Genomic DNA, 25,168 nt, shown 5'->3' with positions numbered 1-25,168 from the left:
TCAGTATATTTATCCACTTTATCATATTTGGCCAAAAGCCAATTCTATTTAGAACTTTTTTTGATAAATGTATTGAGACAGTATCCAAAGCCTTCTCAAATTCGATCAGCACCAGGAGGCCTGGTTTGTTATTCCTTTTGAATTGATTTCTTTTTGTAGCCATTGCTAGATTTTGCTTACAAGAAAAACAGATTTAGAGGTTTCCCTTCCCTTGAATTATATTCGCAAAACATTGGTAATTTCTGGACATCGCACATAAGTCAGTGTTACATGAGATAGAGAATTACTACAACAAAGTACCCAGTGAGCTGCCACTGGCAGTGGGGCAGTGGTGGTTGAGAAAATAGAAGAACGCTCAGCCAATCAGACAGAGGCAGGTAAGGTGTGAGTGTGAGATAAGATAAGAAGATATCATACTTTCGTCTGACACTATGCATCTTTCAAGTTCCCTTTATCTTTCAAGTTCCCTTTATCTTTCAAGTTCTCTTTATCATTACAAGTTCCTTCATATTTTTAGTTACCTTTGCAATCTTTTCCACATTAACAACCTAAAAGTTTTCTCAAACTCCATCCTCTAACATTTGGATTTTCTTTTCTAATTTATTTGATTTGTCAGTTTTTGTATGATGCATTATGTATGAGACTGATTTACCTTACCTTACCTTACCTTACTTTCATGAGGAAGGTTTCAAGAAAAAGTTCGGCAGAATGGTTAACTTAAGATTGAGATCATCACTATTTGCTGGCTTAATATTATCTACAGCATTTTCTTCTTTAGTTTCTTCCGACACTTCTGTCACTAGCACTAAGGTGCAAAGAATATATCCTAAGTTCAAAGCATTTTGTCAATATAATGAAATGTGGACATTATTGTTTCAATGATGATCTCTGGGGCTTTTTAGATCTGATACCATATCTCTTAAGGACATAACACTAATCCTAATCTATTTCCTTTTCTGAGATACTTACTAGTGTCATCAAAACATATCACAGTTGTTTCAAAATGTGGTCAAAGTCAAAACAATAGTTCAGGAAACACAAATGAGTTTGTCCTAAAGCTGTCACCTCCTGCAAAATAGGGTGCAATAAAATATGATGGTCATTTTCCAAATAGCCATCTACAAACCTTGAACAGTTTGTCCAAAACCAGCATCTCAATAAACGTCACCATGGCTCAGTGATCATACAATAGTAAAATCCTTAAAAGCTGACAATTTCCCAGAGGTATTATATCAAGTGTGGCTTAAATAAGTTTCTATATTCATTTCAGTTGCATGAATAGACAGATAAGAATTTTACGAGTTATTCTGTTCCAAGGCTGAATAATGCCTAAACAGGGTGTGACCAAACCGAAGCATTTGTTTGCGGTTTGTTTTCAGTGGATGTTGAAATTAGGATGTGAGAGCCATAATAAAACACAGTGCGCCTAGTGGCAGCAAGAGTTGTATACTCCCCAGGGAGTTGAGATTGATAATACCATAAGACGCTGAAGCGGACATTCAGTGATCGAGGGAAACAAATACCAGCGCCTTCAGCAAGCAATATTAGCTTACAATAATAATAATAAATAACGATATCTTAAAGCAGGAGCCACGTTAGCACCAAGTAGGGTTGGGTATTGCAAACATTTTGCGATATATTGCTATCTGTGTTGGTATATTGCAATATTTATTGCAATATATTGTGAAAGTGTAACATGTGGTTTAAGGTCATGAAATTAATGTTACTATAATTTGAAATGACGCCACTGGCCACATGCATTGTCAGGACGAAGAGGTGATTGTACAAGAGACCAGAGTTCCAGATAAATTTTTCTAGCAATTGGGTATTTACTCCCATGTCTGTTTATATATGAGTAATTGTATTTTTTGAGGAGTAACTATCATTTTGTGTACTCCCACTAGTTTAAAGAATTGAGTACTTTTACATATAGTGTCTTTTCCTCATTGGGTAATTAACACTACTGAATATGCAAATATAAATGCTTCTCAGTAATTCTCAGTTTTCAGTAATTCTTATATTCCCAAATGTAGCTGGCAGCCATTTTTGAACCGACGACATGAACGCCACGTAACTACTTCAGTCAACTCCAAACAGTGGCTACGGCTATAATAGTATATGTATATATATAGGCATGACTTAACATTTGCTAACGCTGTTATAGAGTTCGGGCTCCACGACGAATTAGTATATGTAAGCCTATTTAGTTCATTGAGTAAAGTACGCAAGGTATTATAGACCTATTGGGTTTTAAGTAATTCTTATGCATTTTTTGTACTCACAGATTTGTAATTAATTGAGTAAATGTGGTTTTTATTGAGTAACATAGGCAAATATGAGCCTTATCTGGAGCTCTGAGAGACCAATAAATAAACATAAATATTTGTGACTCATTTTATCCGGTGATTATTACTTTGAAAACTCAACAGTCTAAAACACTTTCCATTCTTTTATCAAGCATTATCAACAATAGATGGTGAACATTACATTACTCCTTTCATGGAAATTATGAGACGTCTTCATGTAAACATGCTGAACAAATTCTTCATTACTCAGAGTGACTGACTATTATTTATGGGCATAAAATCAACAGATTGAACACAATTCTTTCAACAATAAACCAAATGTTAACTGAATACTAAGCAGCAACGCTTATGAATAACTCTTTAATATAAGGTGAAACATCAAACTTTTCATTGTAAACAACTGAACATCATGTTCAAACAGGCAAACTCATTTCAAATAAACTCAGTGTCACCGAGACACCATTCACGTCAAATGATGATAATGATATATGGTGTCTGACACCTCAAAGCTAACAGATGAAAACCTGGAACTTTGAAACACTTCTTCAGACATCTGTCACCCTGTTACTTGTATCCACAAGTGACAACAAATAGTGAACGTTCAGCAACACCTATGTATGAAGACTATGAGAAGAAACAAATACGTGTTACAGAGAAATCGGTCATATCATATACTGTTCACCTGATGACAGATTCTAAAATTTCTATTCAACATCAAGCATCTGAATGTTACAAAGTTCAAAAGTTACAAAGCTGTAAGCACTGAACAGTCATAACCCAAAAGACCATCTCTTCAATTTGGTTAAACTTCAAACATTCAACAAATATATAAACAGGATTGAAATGAATAAGCTTAAGGTTGGTTGAAACTTAATGTGAACTCTTACTTTGAATTCTTTTTCAAAAAGAGGGGAATATCAACATGTTTGATTTCAGGTTTGCTCTTTGACCAGTAAGATAAGCCAACATAAAATATATTTTTCACAATTTCTCCATTTCTACTAAGCCATTTCAATTTATGTTTCCAAACTGATCATTTTGCTTTGATGTTTGAAACACATGAAATAGCACCTGCAGTGGCGTTCTCTACAAAGAATGCCAGTAACATTTTATTTATATATTTATATAGTTTGAATTCATGCAAGTGCAATCATATGACTAATAAACATTCTTAAAACTATTACTGTAAAATAATATAAAGGAAATACAAATGTTATTTGTAGTTTTTTACTAGATCACAAAAATTACCGATCATGATCACGTAACTTACCATTCATATCGGACGAAGTGGTTCACGAAAAAAGTACTGCAATATATCATATTGCGAGGTTCAAATCACAAGATACCAGTTAACCAGTGTTATGGCCAACCCTAAGTACCATGTGATTGCTCTGCCATGAGTGTTTGAACGCCCTGTTCTGCTTTAAGACCACATGACTCTAATATGTCAGTCAAGTAAGTATAATTATTTATAATTGATTAGATTATTATTCATTCTATTACCTTTCCAGGTTTACGAAAGGACTCAAGATTCTCTAAACATGTTTTGCTGTCATTTCCAGTGAATTGATCAAGGCGACAATTATAATTACTGTATTAATCCTAAAACATAACAGTAATTCAAAACAAATAATGTTCTCTGAGTTCAGAAATACAAAATCATTTCATTCCATCAAATATTCCAGAAAGTCACTATTCTTGCATATTTTTCTTCTCCGATCCAAATGGAGTAAGGTAATTCAATTCAATGTCCCATCTCTTTATAGAAATTCAGAAATATTTAAGTTATGATTTTATAGACACTCATTTAGGTTTCGTGAATGATGGTGCCGACATTTGACTGATCGCGAGGTTTATCAAATTCTTTGATCCACCTCCAATTTTTTGTCATGGCCGTAATGGTATGTTGGAAGGTACACCTCAAATCTCAGCAATATGTAATAGACGTAGCAAGTGTGGATGGCATATTTCGAAGGATGTCCTTTCAGAGGCATCATTTCACCCCTGAAATAAGTCTGTCAAATCAACAAAGTGCACCCAGAACTGGCCAAAATTGATGCATGTGGCAATTTTGATTGAGAAAGTGGATCAGCCTATCATATTATTACACTTGTATTTGCAAAATGACATAACTACTAATTGCCTTCATGATGATAATAATGGTAAAAGAATACAAAAGTATGACGTTATATGGCTCAAAACAAGAATACAACCAGGTTTGATGTGCTGACACAGTATGTAAGCCAATACAGCTATAGTATGACCAGAATTTATTGAGAAATTTAGGAATATGTTTAATTGGATTTCTAGTATAAGCAATCTTGACCAGGTATCAAGTGCTTAGTTTCATTCAAGAGAGACTAAGCTGTAAATCCTGTTCCAATAGTTTGTGAAGAGTTATCCCCCTTTGTTTACTTGCTAGCAGATGACATGTTCAGTGATCCTCTGTAAGGATGATTTAGAGAAGAGGAAGTTGATCTTAGAGTATGATAACAAAGACATCAGATCAGCTAAAGTGATTTAAAGTAAAACAGGCATCCATTTGTACACTGTTTATATGCACATGTATATATGCACATTGAAGAGTTTTGCAAATAGATATGGCTCTAAGCACCTGGGAGGCGCATGTAGGCCCAGAAAATTGACCGTCGGTGACAGGAGACAGCTTGGTATTCTTGTTTCTAAAAACAAACGAAGGAGTTTAGAAAACTTGAGAACAGGTATGATTGATGGAGGAACTGTGGCTGTCTGTAAGGAGACAATAAAGAACTCAGCTGCATGCAATGGGTTGGCAGAAAAGTCGAGGAATTCCATCACTGGTCATGAAACCTGAACAAAAGGATCGAAGGCTGACCAGGTACTTAAAGCATAGAAATTTTAACAGGGACAATGTGATTTTCTCAGAGGAAAGTTCTGTGTGGCTGTTTTCTATTACACTGAAATGCTGGACCAAACAAAGTGAAAAAACTTTGTGTCAGCGCCCAAAGTACAGGACGAAATGTAATGTGTGGGGTCTGTGTTAGAGGCATCGTCCCTCTGTGTATTTCGAGGAAATATGAACAGTGAGCGGCACATAGATATTTTCGAGGGAGACTTCTATCTGCTCACATGTTCTACATAAATACTTGGATTTTCAAAGAGGACAACCCCAAAACATCACATGTCTTAGAATCTGGAGTGATGTTTTGCTAATATTCACAATTAATACGTGTGTAATGAGTGAAAAACATAAAAACATCTGTAATTCTCAATAATGTTTGGTCATACTATTTGATCAGTGTAAACAATGACCTTTGACCTATGAAAATCAAGAAGGCCAAGAACTTCCAAAATACGCAATTAGCAATGCTATTCACTGAAAACTTTGTGAAAAGAACTATTTACGCTCAATTTACATGCACAATATAGTCACAATAATGTTTATTACTTCAAACATCAAAATATTCAACGGCCCCTGACTTACAAACACTGAGGGCTTGATTTACTGGCTAAGCAGCACAGCAGTAGAATCTGTCATTGTCAAGGTTTGAGCAGTCCAGATCAATTATACCGATCTATAACACCTTCCTACAATGCAGTAGCTCTTAACGTTCTCATTATTTGTGCCATAATAACTAACTGCCCTACATTGGGTCTGGCCATGAAGGTCAACACTACCATCACTTAAAACCAAATGAGCTAAACTATCAAATACTAGCAACAATAGCAACCTTGAACAAGTGGACAAAGTGATTCTACATCTATCTATGTTTAACAAACAATGAAACTATAATCAATTTGCTAAAATACTTACTATTTGAGATAGGTTATGTGGGACAAAGACAACGATAAGCAGACCCGAAAGACTCTGCTACCAAAAGTTGAATAATGAATAAAAAACGAAACCTTACTAAAATGTGTGATCATGCGGAGGAATGGGATTTATAATAAACTTTACAAATGTGATATTACAGTTAAAGATTCTCAAAAAATACAATGAATAATGAACTAAGAACACGTCTTTGAGAAAGAAATGGACACTGAAATCCCCCAGAGGCTGGACGAACCCATTAAGGTATCCCATAGGCGAATCTGGACCAAGCACTCTTCTGGAGGCTTGAGGACTGCCTGGAAGACATCTAAAAGCTTCAGCCAAGAACACATCTGGAGACAAGCAGCTACTAAAAACGTCCAGGAGACAGAAGAGGACATTGAAGCCCCTCAGACGCAGGACGACTGCTAAGAATCTGGATCAAGTACTCTTCTGAAGGTCAAGAAGATGGAGGCAGGGCGACTGCTGAGAAGACATCTGGAGGCAGAAGAAGATATTCCACGAGTAGAGTTGCAGTAAGGACTGTTTTTGAGGCAGAACAGCTCCCATGAAGGCGTCTGACAGCGTGGGCCAAGAGGACATCTGGAAGCAAAGGGCTACTAAGAAGAGGTCTTGGTGGCAGAAATGAACGTTGAAGTTCTCCAGAGTTAACGACTGCCAAAAGGAAATGGAGCAAGTATTTTTGGGACATAGGACGACTGATAAGAAGGCAAGTTTTTCAAATACGCATTGTTCACGATGTTGTCTTATGTGTATGGAGCACACTCATTTCCTCAAAGTATAAGGTCATGCGGAGATGGATGGGTATGGTGGATCGCAAATAATATCTGCTAACAGTGGTATTTATTTCAATTTGCATATTTATCTTATATTTTGAGACTGAGAGTATTAAAAATTAACACAATTTCTATCGAATCATTTACAAATTAATTGGCAGGTCGCACTGAAACAGCAATACTCACAAGAATCACGCTGCACATGGAGGGGAAGATATATAAACAATATATGGCATCATATATATATATAAATCCCTAGCACATGGTGTCCCAGGTAAAGATATTGTCTCCCTGTATATGGTGGTACATAACCTGCATATAGACAAAGAGTGGTTAGATTGTTAGAGCTAGATTGCATTACGCGACTATTCGCAGATGACACATCATAAGGCAAGATGTCTGGAAATCTTAACAAAATAGAAACCTCATTAAACGTAAATCTGAGACGGTTAAACGACTGGGCAAACAAGTGGTTGATAGCATACAACCCAGATAAGACAGAATCAGTACTTTTCTCACTTAAAGATAATACTTCCTCATTTAAGTTATTATTTGACCATACTACTGTTAAAGCTGTAGAAAATCATAAACATTTGGGGATAATACTTTCATCGAACGGCAAATGGTCCTCCCATGTATCTAATATTGTTTCCAAAACCTCTAAAATGATTTACTCAATGAGAAAACTTAAATATATTCTTAACAGAAATACACTTCTAAATATTTACACAGTATTTATAAGACCTCACTTTGAGTACGCATGCGAAGTCCGGGATGGCTGCGGAAAAGAACTAAGTTTAAAGTTGGAAAGGCTGCAGATTGAAGCTGCGAGAATTATTACCGGACTTCCCAAATATTCTTCTTTTAATTCACTTTATTCTGAAACAGGCTTGGAAGCACTATCAGAGCGTAGAAGAATACGAAAATTGTCCTTGTTCTATAATATTCAAAAACAACAAAAGTCCAGTCTACCTAAAAGAAATGATTCCACAACGATTCAATATAATCTAGAAAATTCAAACAATATCTGCTTGCCAAGAACAAGAATAACAAATTCTCACGAGTCGTTCTCCCCATCGACTATAAGATTGTGGAACAATCTATCTACATATGTTAGAAATTGTACTTCTCTATTAAAGTTTAAATCAAGCATAATAACGTCATATAACTCAGCCCCACCGTACTTTTCCTATGGCATTTTACATACTCGGTTACGCCATGAAGCTAATAGATTAAGTTACGATCTGTACAGAGTAGGGCTAATCACTGATCCATCCTGCGCATGTGGAAACCAGTGCGAAAATGTTCATCACTATTTCTTAGAATGTTCTTTATACAGTTAACATAGAAAGGTCATGCTTAAAGCTGTTCAAGATATATGTAGTAGTAACATTGTGATTACATTATCTGTTATTTTAAACGGCATTGCAGATCTGACAAACCATAAAAATGAAATTCTAATTAAAAAAAATACATCAATACATATGCAGATCTAAACGATTCCAGTAGTCTTCTCTCTATACACCTTTTGTGTTATAACATTTCCCTCTGTTATCCTTCAATCTTTCTCTGTTTCTAATAATTTCTTGTGATGTTAATAAGTGATTGTAAATATCTTTGGAGAGGGGTTTTAAAAGTTGAAAGAACTTGTCCCAGATCCTTTTCACATTGTGAATAAAATATGTTTCAACTAAAACTTGAGAGTGGTTAAAGTGTTGACTAGCCCTATAAGTGCCAGGGTGCGATTCCCCACGTACGCACTGTGTGTGACGATGTTCCCCGTCAGAAGATTGCTGAAGGCAGCACAACCCCATCCCTACATTTTGGATTTGGTGTTGCGTCCCCCATGATGAAGGTGTATGCGCCCCCCAACTATGGGAGATTAAAGGATCTGTAGTTGTATCCATCCCCGGCCATGTACATCTATGTATATACTCTGTGTGTGATCTATGTGTCCCAGGTGTACGGATATCGGGAAAGGATGACTGGGTTTTATACGAGCAAAATAGCCTGCCTATGCAGTGTTTTCATTGTTCTTCACTTATCCATGTCTTGTTTCAAGGGAAGGAGAGTCGAATTTCTGCTCATATGTACGTGTATGTTCGTTGAGTGTGTTATGTGGAAGTTTACCTGTTCATATATTATGTGACAATGTATTATGCGTGTCTACTACTGTGAACCGTTGGCTGCTTTATGTGGACGTTTACCTGTTCATATATTATGAGACAATGTATTATGCGTGCCTACAACTGTGAACCGTTGGCTGCTTTATGTGGACGTTTACCTGTTCATATATTATGAGACAACGTATTATGCGTGCCTACAACTGCAAACTGTTGGCTGCATTATGTGGATGTTTAACTGGTCATACATTTTGAGACAATGTATTATGCGTGTCTACTACTGTGAACCGTTGGCTCCTCCGTGGATGTTTAACTGGTCATACATTTTGAGACAATGTATTATGCGTGCCTACAACTGCAAACTGTTGGCTGCATTATGTGGAGGTTTAACTGGTCATACATTTTGAGACAATGTATTATGCGTGTCTACTACTGTGAACCGTTGGCTGTATTATGTGGATGTTTAACTGGTCATACATTTTGAGACAATGTCTTATGCGTGTCTACTACTGTACATCGTTGGCTCCACTATGTGGATGTTTAACTGCTGGTATATTGTGTGACAATGCATTAAGCGTATCTGCTGCTGTAAAACCTCCTATAGAGCTGGTAGTGCTGCATACGTTGAGGGGAACAGGGTTCCTGAGTGACCGTGTATCGCGCATCTGATTCAATTGTTCTTGTTTTGGTTTGGTTTTTGTTGATTAGGGGAGCGTTGGCACATGTAGCGTTGTTCATGGAATGTGCAGGTATCCACAATATTGGCTCATGCTTACTGAATTGATATATGTCAATTAAAAATTATGAACAGTCTTTGTGGAGTCTAAAAATTGGGTATCTGTCTTCCATGGAGCTTATTCAGCACATTACTGTAGTAGGTCGTCTGTTTTAAAGAACCATCTTTTTCAAATGTCACAGGCTGAAATCCGGTTGGCACTAACACTTCACCATACTTTCCAGCACTCACATTGATGTTGGTGTAAACAGTCCACCCTACTTGTGGTCTGACAGGTACATCCTGGGCTTTGGCACATGCAGTCCCTGAAAATGTTGCAGAGACAGGTCACATGACTGCTCTCCATGACTGCTACATGTGCCAGAGGCCCAGCACACACCATGTCTGGCAACAACTTTAACATGTTGTTGTAATCCACAGGTATGTTGTGAATTTGGAATGATTATTTATTTAATTGTGCAAAAAGAGTTTATTTCTTAGGTATGACGTATATTCAACAAAATAGAAAACAATGTTAGGGGCGAAACTGCCAGTGATAAAATTGTTTAAAATACAATTAATTCGGCAGAATATATTTTGAGTAGTTAATAAAAGATTAACATTTATATTGTCTGTGTAGACAGGCAACAACTTCACCATGTTCACAGGTTTCGTACCTCGGTGAGGTCATTAACAATTAATACACTTATGCTATTCATGCTTGCAAATTCAAACCGACATCTAATCCTCCATGACGACAATGCACGTCCTCACCGCGCAGGTGTTATTTAGGATTCCAAATATCATCTTGGAATTAAATCTTTGGAGTGGCCCAATGTCAGTCCAGACCTGAACCCCATAGAACATGTTTGGGATTAGATTGGCCGCAGTTTTACCAGACGTGACAATCACGTGGACAGTTTGAATCAGCTCAGAAACACCATAGTGCATAAATGAAACGATATGCCAAAGAAAACTTTTTAAAAGTTGGTTTGGTGCCTGCCCAAAAGGTGTGCATCTGTCAAACACAAAGGAGGATACACTGAATACTGATTGCTTCCTGTACATGAAAACATGTTGGAGACATTCAACTGTTCCTTGCACCATTTCTCTTTATTCCTTTCGAACTTAAACGTTTCCTCCACATAGATTCCGAACATGTACTGTGATGAAATTTGTTGCTTATCACCTACTTATTTTTGTTTTGCTCAATAAACACCATAATGTTAGTAAATGTTGTCCTTTGTCTCATACTTCATTTTCATTGTTGCCTTCAGCGACCCATGCTTGCCGAAAAAGGCGACTCAGCTTAACGTAAGAGGCGACTAACGGGATTGGGTGGTCAGGGTCGCTGACTTGGTTGATGCATGTCATCGGTTCCCAATTGCGCAGATCGATGCTCATGTTGTTGATCACTGGATTGTCTGGTCCAGAGTCGATTATTTACAGACCGCCGCCATATAGCTGTTATATTGCTGAGTGCGACGTAAAACTAAACCCACTCGCTCACTCATTTTCATTGTTGCCTTCAGCAACCCATGCTTGCCGAAAAAGGCGACTATGCTTGTCATAAGATGCCACTAACGGGATCGGGTGGTCAGGCTCGCCGACTTGGTTGACGCATGTCATTGGTTCCCAATTGCGCAGATCGATGCTCATGCTGTTGATCACTGGATTGACAGGTCCAGACCCCAATATTTACAGACCACCGCCATATAGCTGGAATCTTTCTGAGTGCGGCGTAAAAGTAAACTCACTCTGTTTCATTGTTATCTTCTTCATGTAAGACACAAAATCCAAGCATGCCAAGGTCACCATCCAGCTGCAATAAATCCAATTTGTGTCATTTATCAAAATAGGGGTGTTGCTTAACTTTTTACCATGAGTATATAACATTGAGAGGATACATAGCTACATGTATGTGTTAGTATATATATATGTAAACATTCGAGAGGATACATCACTGCATATACTGGACAAAATAAGTTAGGCATATTGGTATTTTATGATATCTTGTCTGTGTCAAATACATATATAATCACTATTAATGATTTCAAAATTTGCATATATCCCTAACTCTGTGTGTATGTATATGTACAGGTGTATGTATATATATATATATATATATATACTGAGTCAAAAGAGAAACTTCACATTCTTTCTGGCACACACCGTCTCCTCATCGACTGCCTGATGCTTGTGAACACGTGGTTGGGGATTCTGCACCATTGCTCTTGCAAGGTAGCGCTAAGTTTTTGCAAATTCTGAAGATCCACAGAAAACACCCCACGCCATGCAACTTCCGCCCCCGAATCTGTCAACTTCCTGTACACAACATTGGGCATACCATTCATGACATCGCTCCAGACAATATGTCTGGATTCATCGCTAAAGATGTCTCGATTCCAGTCTCTCTAGGTCCATCGGAGGTGATGTTGGGCCCATAGCAGACGCTGAAGTTGATGAAATGGTGTCAATATTGGCCCACGATATGGATGTCGAGAATGGAGATTGGCAGTCGGCAACCAGTTTTGAATGGTCTGCGAGGACAGTCGACCACTAAACATCTCAGCCCAGGTTTGTGTAGCCAGCAGAAATATGTCACGCAGATGACGTGGGATGATTTGACGGTCTTTTGCTCGTGATGCCAGAGAAAAATTATTCCTTATTTTAAAAATTACCTTTCGTGAAGTTTCTTTTTTGATTCAGTATATAACATTTGAGAGGATACATTCATCACTGCATGTAGGTAAAGAACTGAGAGGATACATGCATCACTGCATATATACATATATTTATCAAGATTGGCGAGGATACTCACATTTCTGCATATGTAAAAACATTTGAGAAGATACATCAGTGCATATATATAAGTATATGTATTTGAGGATGCATTTGTCACTGCATAAATATAAAGATTTGAGGGTATGCATGCATCACTGCATACATACATAATTATTAGGTTGATTGAGCTTTTACTTCTCACCCAGTAATATTCCATCTGTAGGACTTAGGTCTGTAAATGATTGAGTCTGGACCAGTCTTTAACAGCATGGGCATCGATCTACTCAACAGGGATACAATGAAATCAGCGAGCCTGATCACCTCATCCCATTAGTTGCATCAAACAACAAGCATGGATTACTAAAACTCAATATTAACCCGGATCAATTTACATAAAGAACTGATATAAATATTACTATATCTATCTATGGATAGTCAAAAAATATAGATCAAGTCAATGACGCGGAACGGCATCCGTTGATTTATAAAAGCAGCGGCAGTGTCATGATTTTCATATGCAAAGTTTCAATATTCATATATAGAATAGAGAAGGTAAATACATCATTGCCATCATTTTACCATGAATTTATATTTTTCGACATGACGCCTTACTGTACCACAGCTGTTTAAATAAACTTCGTATTCAGTGATGCATAACCTTGAATATTGCTTTTGGACATATATCTGTGTGATTAACACTTTTCAAATTTGAAACCATGTTTAAGGTTGTTTTTCATTTATTGATTCCCAAAATCATCATTTCACATGTATACAAAACTGTGATACATACAGCTTATAGTTATGCAGCTAAATGGTGTAGAGGTATATCAATGTGCATAAATCATTCAGAAACATGCATAAATCATTCCATAGATAATGTATTGATAATGTCAGGTACAAATCAGTAGAGTTTAGAATAGTCAAAGTACTGGAGAGAGAAGGCTCCATTTATGACTGGAATTATCCATTTTACTATATTTTTTTATATGATTTTCCCCAAAGGATATTTGTTTTAGAGTTTTTATCTGTGAAGTTAGATTTTGAGCATATTTTAATACTGCATATGTGGATGTCTCTATGCTGCAATGATGTGATTAGTAATCTATTTTCATGAAGAGTACCAAACCAAATCATGTTTTTTGATGATATCACTAGATGAGGATAAGATTTCTTAAATTTGTAAGTTTATCCACAAGATCTGTATCCTTTCCATTACACATGACACTTTCATTTGCATCATTGCAAAAACAACACAAACTGCTAACAACTTTTTTCACTTTGACCAATTCTTCTGTTGTATAAATAATACCTTGTAGAAATCTATATACTGAAAGTCAATAAGCTTGGTATCTTGTAACCCTTTCTGACCGGTGAAGGTAGAATAGGGTAGAATAGGCCTTCAGCAAACATGCTTGCCATAAAAGGCAACTTTGCATGTTGTAAGAGGCAACTAACAGGATCAGGTGGTCAGGCTTGCCGACTTGGTTGACACATGTCATTGGTTACCATTTGTGCAGATCGATGCTAAGTTGTTGATCACTGGATTGTCTGGTCCAGACTTGATTATTTACAGACTGCCGCCATATAGCTGGCATAAAACTAAACTCACTCACACTCACTCACTGTAACCTTTTCTATTACTGTAAAATATGTTTTGAATCAAAGTCAGTTTCGGGAAATAAAAACTGCCATTTATCAAAAACGTGTAGGAAATAAGTTTATCATAAAAAATCCTGCTGTCTTTTGATGCTTTTACTAAATCTATCTGGGACTGGTTAACATTCAAATTCCTAAATGGGATATAATGCCAGTGCTTTAAAGCATGTTTCAAATTATTTAGGTAATATCAGCAAATATCTAAAATCTAAAAACAGTACCTTAGATATGACAATTTTCTTTTAAAGATTTTGTTGATAGTAAAAATATATCAAATATATCCATAGTATTTAAAATTCCTTTCTCTAACCAAATCTTTATGAAAGTTTTTGAAGTAGTGATTGAACCATAGTGGTTGGGATAGAATTTCTTAAATATTATTTGGGTCAACATAATGTTTGTGAAATAGTTTCATGTCAGAAAGGGTTTTTTAAAAGTTTTACAATTTGCTCCAAAAATAAATATGTGTTTGAAAGGTATATTGAATGGATATATTTTTCACATTTTAAAACATAACATCCTAAGGTGGATAATTTCAAAGTTTTAATAAATCTATTTGTATCAATCATTCTCAATCCTCCTTCAGATTTATATTATATTGCTTTAATCTTCCAAGTTCATTTGGAATGATAAAAAAAATATCAGATTTTTAAGCAATACTCATGATGTTGATCACTGGTTTGTCTGGTCCAGACTCGATTATTTACTGCCGCCATGTAGATGGAATACTGCAGAGTGCTGAGTAAACTATATTCACCCACTCACTCACTCACTTATAAGCATTGACTGAACATATAACATATTCCAGTCTGCAAATCTGTTTCACTCTGACACCAATAACTGAAAGTTTTACTTTTGTTGACATTACACTTTTAGTATGGACACACACTTGTACTTTCATGCATGTTAATTTATATGCATAAATATGAGGTGGATATTGCGGAGAATTTTCATATTTCGAAACATTCCAATTCAAAAGCATGCATTGCAACAATTTGCTCAACTTTTTTTTAGTGCCTATTGGTTGGGCGGTCTTGAAGAGGATGTCATTATTCTGAAGCTGCTTGATGAGAAGCTATTGGATGGATGGTCTTGGGCAGGTTGTCCTTAGTCTGATGCTGGGTTTGGTGTGATCCTGTTGGTTGGAGGTCTTGCAGAGGGTGTCCTTAGTCTGAAGCTAGGTTTGGTGTGTGTTTATTGGTCGGGTGGTCTTAAAGAGGGTGTCATTGGGCTGATGCTGTTTTGGTGTGTGGCTGTTGGGCGGTCTTGAAGAGGATGTCACTGGTCTGATGTTGGGGTTGGTGAGTAGCTATTGGTTAGATGATCTTAAAGTGGGTGTGATTGGTTTGATGCTGGGTTGGTGTATAACTATTGGAAAGAAGGTCTTCAAAAGGATGCCATTAGTCTGAAGCTAGGTTTGTTGTGTGGCAAGTGGTTGGGTGGTGCTGAAGAGGATGTCATTGGACTGATGCTGTTTTGGTGTGTGGCTGTTGGGCGGTCTTGAAGAGGATGTCACTGGTCTGATGTTGGGGTTGGTGAGTAGCTATTGGTTAGATGATCTTAAAGTGGGTGTGATTGGTTTGATGCTGGGTTGGTGTATAACTATTGGAAAGAAGGTCTTCAAAAGGATGCCATTAGTCTGAAGCTAGGTTTGTTGTGTGGCAAGTGGTTGGGTGGTGCTGAAGAGGATGTCATTGGACTGATGCTGGTTTGCTGTGTGGCTGTTGTGCGGACGGTCTTTAAGAGGGTGTCACTGGGCTGATGCTGAAGTTGGGTTTGGTGTGAGGCTGTTAAACCCATGGTCTTGAAGAGGGTGTTACTGGTCTGAAGCTAGGTTTGTTGTGTGGCAAGTGGTTGGGTGGTGTTGAAGAGGGTGTCATTGGGCTGATGCTGGTTTGGTGTGTGGCTGTTTGGTGGTCTTGAAGAGAGTTCCACTGGTCTGATGCTTGGTTTGGTGTGTCTCTATTGGTTAGATGGTCTTGAACAGGGCGTCATTGCTCTGATGCTGGTTTAGTGTGTAGCTATTGGCTGGACGGTCTTGAAGAGGGTGTCACTGGTCTGATACTGGGTTTGGTGGGATGCTATTGTTTGGATGGTGTTGAAGAGGGTGTCACTGATCTGATGCAGGGTTTGGTGTGTGGCTACTTGTTGGTTGGTCTTGAAGAGGGTGTCATTGATCTAATGCTAGTTTAGTGTGTAGCTATTGGCTGGACGGTCTTGAAGAGGGTGTCATTGATATAATGCTGGTTTAGTGTGTAGCTATTGGCTGGACGGTCTTGAAGAGGGTGTCACTGGTCTGATGCTGGGTTTGGTGTGATGCTATTGATTTTACAATCTTGAAGAGGGTGTGATTAATCTGGAGCTGGGTTTGGTTTGAGGCTGTTGGACCCATGGTCTTGAAGAGGGTGTTAATGGTCTGAAGCTAGGTTTGTTGTGTGGCAAGTGGGTGGTGTTGAAGAGGGTGTCACTGGTCTGATGGAAGGTTTGGTGTGATGCTATTGAATGGGTGGTCTTGAAGAGGGTGTCACTGGTCTGAGGTTGGTTTGATGCTATTGGTTGGGTGGTCTTGAAAAGGTCTGATGCTGGGTTTGGTGTGATGCTGTTGGTTGGTTGATCTTGAAGAGGGTGTTATTGGTCTGATGGTGGTTTAGTGGGTAGCTATTGGATGGACAGTCTTTAAGAGGGTGTCACTGGGCTGATGCTGGGTTTGGTGTGTGACTATTGGTCTGGCACTCAGTAAGTGGGTGTCATTATTCTGATGTTGGTTTTGGGGTGTGTCTATTGGTCATGCAGTTTTGAAGAGGGTGTCTTTATTCTGAAGCTAGGTTTGGTGTGTGGCAAGTGGTTGGGTGGCCTTGAAAAGGGCGTCAATGGGCTGCTACTGGTTTGGTGTGTGGCTGTTGGACGGACAGTGTTTAAGAGGGAGGCATTGGTCTGATGCTGATTAGCTTTGTAGCTACTTGACGGACGGTCTTGAAGAGGGTGCTATTAGTCCGATACCGGGTTTGGTGTGATGCTATTGGTTGGGTGGTCTTGACAGCCTGATGCTGGGTTTGGTGTGGGACCATTTTCCAAGCGGTCTTGAAGAGGGTGTCATTGGTCTGATGCTGGTTTAGTGTGTAGTGTTACGAGTGTGTATTTTCTGTACATTTTTGTTTTTAATTAAGTAATAATTATTATTGGGTCACAACATTTAGTGTTTTGAATAATAATTATGATGGGTCACATTTCATTTTAGGATTCTGGTTTTCTGGAATTTATCTGCTCCTAGTTTTCTATGTGTTTACTTCCGGGATTCGAGGGCATTCTACAGTGTTGATGATGTTCGTAAGTGCCCGAACTTTCGGGAAGTGACTGTATATATAAAAAACGGCTGGTTGCCATGTTGAGGGTGACACTCATTCATATTAACTGCAGGATATACATCACTACCAACGCTTGATCATCAAAACCCGTCAATGCCTGAACCTACATTATCCACTGTCAGACCGACACTTTACATTCTGCATAGTTGATTCTCTCTCACACCAATACTTTTGTGAGTTTACTACTAAATGTATTTTGTGACCCACTGACTTAGATTTTGTCTCTCTTGAATTGTATTTGTAATCAGCATAGTGAAATTGACTTGTGACTTCGTATACCTTGCTCTCATTGCATAATAATACATAATTTGAATGTTTATGAGTTGTTCTGTTTTGCTGGTTCACAAGGGGATTTCTTACATTGTTTGTCACAGTAAATTCTTAACCGTAACAAAATTGGGGAAGAGAATTCATTTGACATTTGAGACCATTTGTGAAATTTATTTCAAATTTTTTCAATTTTGCAACAAGTTAATTGAGGAACCAGCAAAATGGTGTTTGAACTTGAGAAGTTTGTATTGTCCCCTGACTCTGAGACAATTAGTCAGTTGAGGAAATCAGATTTATTGCAAATTTCTTCACAAACTTGAAACTCAACTTGATGCCAAACCTACAATGAGGAAATTTCAGATTTTGAAAATTGTGTTGAATCACTATATTGATGAGGGAGTTTTTGAAGATGTTTTGGAAATGGTGCCAGAGGAATATTCAGACCAGTTGGAAATGAAAACATTAGAAATAGAACTGAAAAGGATGGAAATAGAAAAAGAAAAAGAGAGAAAAAGGAGAAAGGAAAATGAGAAAGGGAAATTAGAATTGAAGAAATTGGAAACTGACAAAGAAATTGCACTGAAAAAACTTGAAAACCCTTCTCAGACCTCAGATTTTTCCTCATTGGACATTGCAAGGCGTGCTAGGCTTGTACCCCTTTATAATGCGAAAGATGTAGACAAATATTTTCTACATATTGAGAAAGTTGCTGGCCTAGGGAGTCATGGACTATGCTGTTGCAAACAGTTTTGAAGGTTAAAGCTCAGGATGCTTAATCAGCCTCGTCAGTACAGCAAAGCTCAGACTATGATCTTGTCAAGAGTACCCTTTTGAAAGCTTATGAGCTAGTGCCTGAGGCTTATCAAAAATTCAGAAATGCTCACAAAAGGGATAATGAGACTTTTGTAGTTTGCTAGAGAAAAGGAAAACATTGTTTGATAGGTGGTTTGGGTCTAAGGAGGTCACAGATTTTGATGGTTTGAGACAGTGTTGATGGAAGATTTCAAGGGTGACAACTTGCATAAGGCAGCAATGTTGGTAGATGATTGTTTGACTCACAAGAGTTCTTTTAACTCTGTGGGTAATACAAAGTTTTCTGGCCAAAAGGGCTTTTCCACAGTTAAGACCTCAGGACATGCAGGTTACAGTGGTATTAGAACAGGTTCAGATTCAAGTGGCAAGCAGTCACATACTTCTCAGTGTAAGCCTAAGACTACCAGTGGTTCTGATCCTGTTTGTGTGTATTGTAAAAAGCCAGGTCATTTGCTGTCTGCATGTTACAAACTCCAGTTTAAAAATCAGGCTACAGGTTCCCCAAATGCTTTTGTGTCCATCGCACCTAAGCCTTTTTACCAGGTGGTTCTGAGGAGAGTTTTGTTTGCGAGAGTAAGTCTTCAGGTTCTGAAGGAGTTTTTGCCCTTTGTGTCTAAGGATTCTGTGTCACTTATGGGAGATAATTCTACCCCACGGCACGTTATTATCTTGAGGGATACTGGAGCTCTTCAATCTTTGATTTTGAAGGATATTTTGCCTCTTTCTGACAAGTCTTCAGCTAACTCAGATGTTTTGCTTCAGTGTAGGTGGCAATTCTTCTGCTCCTCTCCATTTTGTGAATTTGACTTCAGATCTGTTTTCAGGTGAGGTGAAAGTTGGTGTATAAGTTGGCTAGTAAGGCTGTTTCTCTTGAGGAGGCTAGCAAGGTTCTAGTTTGTTATTACTACACGGATGGTGTTTTGGTGAGGAAATATAGGTCACCAGATGTTCCTGCGGAGGATGAATGGAAATTGTACCATCAATTGTACTTGTATTTTCGTATTTTTGTACATGTACTTTCATTGGCACATGAAAGTCCCATGGCAGGTCATTTGGGTGTAAACAAAACTTGTGAGAACATTTTGGCACATTTCTTTTGGCCCAGTGTGAGACAAGATGTGACTGAATTTTGTAAGACCTGTCATGCATACCAAATTGTTGGAAAACCAAATCACAAAATTCCTTCCGCTCCCTTAAAACCTATACCAGCTTTTGAGGAACCTTTTAGTAGAGTTATTATTGATTGTGTTGGTCCACTACCTAAGACTAAGTCTGGTAATCACTATTTACTCACAATCATGTGTGCTTATGCCAGATTTCCAGCTTCGTATGATTGTTGCTCCTGTGATTGTCAAGGCTTTGATCAAGTTTTTCACCTTAGATGGTTTGCCAGATGTTCAATCTGATCAGGGCTCAAATGTTATGTCTATGGTGTTTTAACAAGCTATGTACCAGTTAGGTATTAAGCAAGTTACGTCAAGTGCTTATCATCCAGCGTCAAAGGGAGCTTTTGAGAGGTTTCATCAAACTTTGAAGAATATGATCAAGACTTATCGTTTTGAGAGTGTTATCGGGATGAGGGTGTGCATTTGTTGTTGTTTGCTGTCGGTGAGTCAGTTCAGGAAAGTTTAGGGTTTAGCCCCTTTGAGCTTGTATTTGGTCACACTGTGCGTAGGCCACTAAAACACTTAAAAGAACAATGGCTCCATGACAGACCTGAGATCAATCTCTTAGAGTATGTGTCTACATTTAGGGACAGGCTATCAAAAGCAAGTGAGTTGGCCAGACAGAACATGAAAGTTTCACAAGAAAAAATGAAGCTAAACTATGACAAAAAGTCAAAAGACGGGTGGTCTTGAAGAGGGTGTGATTAATCTGATGGTGGGTTTGGTGAGTAGCTATTGGTTAGATGGTCTTGAAGAGGGTGTCCTTAGTCTGAAGTTAGGTTTGGTTTGGCTGTTGGACAGATGGTCTTGAGCAGGGTGTTACTGGTCTGATGCTGGGTGTCTTCATTTAGAAGCTAGGTTTGTTGTGTGGCAAGTGGTTGGGTGCTGTTCAAGAGGGTGTCATTTAAATCTGATTGTGGGTTTGGTGTGTGTTTATTTATATGGTGGTCTTGAAGAGGGTGTCACTGGTCTGATGCTGGGTTTGGTGTGTGGTTATTGGTTAGATGGTATAGAAGAGGGTGTCCTTGGTCTGAAGCTTGGTTTGGAGTGTGGCAAGTGGTTGGGTGGTCTTGAGGAGGGTGTCATTAGACTGATGCCAGGTGACCCGTAAAGGTCCAAGCGTAGAACAGGTCCTCAGCAACCCATGCTTGCCACAAAAGGCGACTAACAGGATCAGGTGGTCAGACTTGCTGACTTGGTTGGCATGTCATCTGTTCCTAATTGTGCAGATCAATGCTGATGTTGTTGATCACTCGGTTGTCTGGCCCATTAGACTGATCATGGTACAAAGACACACAATAACATCATTCTTACAATAAGAATTAATGGGTTTTCTGGTCTAGACATTTATTTACAGACCACCAGCACATCTTGAGTATTTCATTTAAACAGTTCCTGTGAAGATCTGGGTTAGAATTGGTCATAAGAGCACACACTCTATCCCTTTTGCGTAGATCAATGCTCAGGATCACTTTAGTTATGTCTAGACCAGACAACTCTTTACAGACCACAGCCATATTGTTGGAATATTGCTGAATGCAGTGTTAAACACCTATCAGTCATATGACAGTGAATGATAACAAAGAAAAAAAATATGAAAAATATTTCAACATTGGTCAAAATATGCCAGAAAATGAGAATTAGGCTACAAAAATGCAACATGTAGCAGACACAGAACATTGTTTTTTTTCTCAACATCAACCAACCTGAACTCTAGATTTCAACAACACCTGTAACTACAGGGAAAACAGTTAGGTGATGGAATAGATCTTGAACAATACCAGTAAGTCCATCTACTGATAAAAAATATTCATGACCGCAACATTTTGTCATTACTGTGTGTGCAGATGAAGCACACAGCTTTCTGGAGGTATACTGTGTGTGCTTCTTTAATATTTTACAATTTTCATTACCACCTGCGAATAGTGCTGTGGGAGGAATTGGAGAATAAAAAATAAAGGAACAGGTGGATGCTTTGGTTTTAATGTAGTTGCTTTTCATTAAATTCAAAACTGCTGATATGGATAACTTGGTGCAATATAATTAACACCGGAAGGTAGTGCTGTATAAACCTTCCACACCTTTGGTAGATCAGCTGAGACTATTTTATGGGCAAATTATTAGAATGGATAGTCAAAAAATATAGATCAAGTCAATGACGCGGAACGGCATCCGTTGATTTATAAAAGCAGCGGCAGCAAAACATCTGAGTTAGCTGAAGACTTGTCAGAAAGAGGCAAAATATCCTTCAAAATCAAAGATTGAAGAGCTCCAGTATCCCTCAAGATAATAACGTGCCGTGGGGTAGAATTATCTCCCATAAGTGACACAGAATCCTTAGACACAAAGGGCAAAAACTCCTTCAGAACCTGAAGACTTACTCTCGCAAACAAAACTCTCCTCAGAACCACCTGGTAAAAAGGCTTAGGTGCGATGGACACAAAAGCATTTGGGGAACCTGTAGCCTGATTTTTAAACTGGAGTTTGTAACATGCAGACAGCAAATGACCTGGCTTTTTACAATACACACAAACAGGATCAGAACCACTGGTAGTCTTAGGCTTACACTGAGAAGTATGTGACTGCTTGCCACTTGAATCTGAACCTGTTCTAATACCACTGTAACCTGCATGTCCTGAGGTCTTAACTGTGGAAAAGCCCTTTTGGCCAGAAAACTTTGTATTACCCACAGAGTTAAAAGAACTCTTGTGAGTCAAACAATCATCTACCAACATTGCTGCCTTATGCAAGTTGTCACCCTTGAAATCTTCCATCAACACTGTCTCAAACCATCAAAATCTGTGACCTCCTTAGACCCAAACCACCTATCAAACAATGTTTTCCTTTTCTCTAGCAAACTACAAAAGTCTCATTATCCCTTTTGTGAGCATTTCTGAATTTTTGATAAGCCTCAGGCACTAGCTCATAAGCTTTCAAAAGGGTACTCTTGACAAGATCATAGTCTGAGCTTTGCTGTACTGACGAGGCTGATTAAGCATCCTGAGCTTTAACCTTCAAAACTGTTTGCAACAGCATAGTCCATGACTCCCTAGGCCAGCAACTTTCTCAATATGTAGAAAATATTTGTCTACATCTTTCGCATTATAAAGGGGTACAAGCCTAGCACGCCTTGCAATGTCCAATGAGGAAAAATCTGAGGTCTGAGAAGGGTTTTCAAGTTTTTTCAGTGCAATTTCTTTGTCAGTTTCCAATTTCTTCAATTCTAATTTCCCTTTCTCATTTTCCTTTCTCCTTTTTCTCTCTTTTTCTTTTTCTATTTCCATCCTTTTCAGTTCTATTTCTAATGTTTTCATTTCCAACTGGTCTGAATATTCCTCTGGCACCATTTCCAAAACATCTTCAAAAACTCCCTCATCAATATAGTGATTCAACACAATTTTCAAAATCTGAAATTTCCTCATTGTAGGTTTGGCATCAAGTTGAGTTTCAAGTTTGTGAAGAAATTTGCAATAAATCTGATTTCCTCAACTGACTAATTGTCTCAGAGTCAGGGGACAATACAAACTTCTCAAGTTCAAACACCATTTTGCTGGTTCCTCAATTAACTTGTTGCAAAATTGAAAAAATTTGAAATAAATTTCACAAATGGTCTCAAATGTCAAATGAATTCTCTTCCCCAATTTTGTTACGGTTAAGAATTTACTGTGACAAACAATGTAAGAAATCCCCTTGTGAACCAGCAAAACAGAACAACTCATAAACATTCAAATTATGTATTATTATGCAATGAGAGCAAGGTATACGAAGTCACAAGTCAATTTCACTATGCTGATTACAAATACAATTCAAGAGAGACAAAATCTAAGTCAGTGGGTCACAAAATACATTTAGTAGTAAACTCACAAAAGTATTGGTGTGAGAGAGAATCAACTATGCAGAATGTAAAGTGTCGGTCTGACAGTGGATAATGTAGGTTCAGGCATTGACGGGTTTTGATGATCAAGCGTTGGTAGTGATGTATATCCTGCAGTTAATATGAATGAGTGTCACCCTCAACATGGCAACCAGCCGTTTTTTATATATACAGTCACTTCCCGAAAGTTCGGGCACTTACGAACATCATCAACACTGTAGAATGCCCTCGAATCCCGGAAGTAAACACATAGAAAACTAGGAGCAGATAAATTCCAGAAAACCAGAATCCTAAAATGAAATGTGACCCATCATAATTATTATTCAAAACACTAAAGTATTGCTTGGTGTATAAGTTGGCTAGTAAGGCTGTTTCTCTTGAGGAGGCTAGCAAGGTTCTAGTTTGTTATTACTACACGGATGGTGTTTTGGTGAGGAAATATAGGTCACCAGATGTTCCTGCGGAGGATGAATGGAAATTGTACCATCAATTGTACTTGTATTTTCGTATTTTTGTACATGTACTTTCATTGGCACATGAAAGTCCCATGGCAGGTCATTTGGGTGTAAACAAAACTTGTGAGAACATTTTGGCACATTTCTTTTGGCCCAGTGTGAGACAAGATGTGACTGAATTTTGTAAGACCTGTCATGCATACCAAATTGTTGGAAAACCAAATCACAAAATTCCTTCCGCTCCCTTAAAACCTATACCAGCTTTTGAGGAACCTTTTAGTAGAGTTATTATTGATTGTGTTGGTCCACTACCTAAGACTAAGTCTGGTAATCACTATTTACTCACAATCATGTGTGCTTATGCCAGATTTCCAGCTTCGTATGATTGTTGCTCCTGTGATTGTCAAGGCTTTGATCAAGTTTTTCACCTTAGATGGTTTGCCAGATGTTCAATCTGATCAGGGCTCAAATGTTATGTCTATGGTGTTTTAACAAGCTATGTACCAGTTAGGTATTAAGCAAGTTACGTCAAGTGCTTATCATCCAGCGTCAAAGGGAGCTTTTGAGAGGTTTCATCAAACTTTGAAGAATATGATCAAGACTTATCGTTTTGAGAGTGTTATCGGGATGAGGGTGTGCATTTGTTGTTGTTTGCTGTCGGTGAGTCAGTTCAGGAAAGTTTAGGGTTTAGCCCCTTTGAGCTTGTATTTGGTCACACTGTGCGTAGGCCACTAAAACACTTAAAAGAACAATGGCTCCATGACAGACCTGAGATCAATCTCTTAGAGTATGTGTCTACATTTAGGGACAGGCTATCAAAAGCAAGTGAGTTGGCCAGACAGAACATGAAAGTTTCACAAGAAAAAATGAAGCTAAACTATGACAAAAAGTCAAAAGACGGGTGGTCTTGAAGAGGGTGTGATTAATCTGATGGTGGGTTTGGTGAGTAGCTATTGGTTAGATGGTCTTGAAGAGGGTGTCCTTAGTCTGAAGTTAGGTTTGGTTTGGCTGTTGGACAGATGGTCTTGAGCAGGGTGTTACTGGTCTGATGCTG

At 38.2% G+C, this 25,168-nt stretch overlaps 1 protein-coding gene across 1 annotated transcript in view; it reads left to right on the top strand.

Moving 5' to 3' along the window:
- Window positions 1-10,070: 10,070 nt before the first annotated feature.
- The window catches only part of LOC137295916 (uncharacterized), a 39,593-nt gene continuing 24,495 nt past the window's right edge, over window positions 10,071-25,168 (top strand). Inside the window, exons 1-2 of the mRNA XM_067827493.1 lie at window positions 10,071-10,172; window positions 12,141-12,308. Coding sequence (XP_067683594.1) covers window positions 12,194-12,308 — 115 coding nt within the window. The 5' untranslated portion in view covers window positions 10,071-10,172; window positions 12,141-12,193. The remainder of the gene's footprint in view (window positions 10,173-12,140; window positions 12,309-25,168) is intronic.

Source organism: Haliotis asinina, chromosome 9, assembly GCF_037392515.1.
Source record: "Haliotis asinina isolate JCU_RB_2024 chromosome 9, JCU_Hal_asi_v2, whole genome shotgun sequence".
In the NCBI taxonomy this organism is placed as follows: Eukaryota; Metazoa; Mollusca; class Gastropoda; order Lepetellida; family Haliotidae; genus Haliotis; species Haliotis asinina.
The sequence above is the reverse complement of the archived record's forward strand: the minus strand, read 5'-3'. Positions and strand labels throughout refer to the sequence as shown.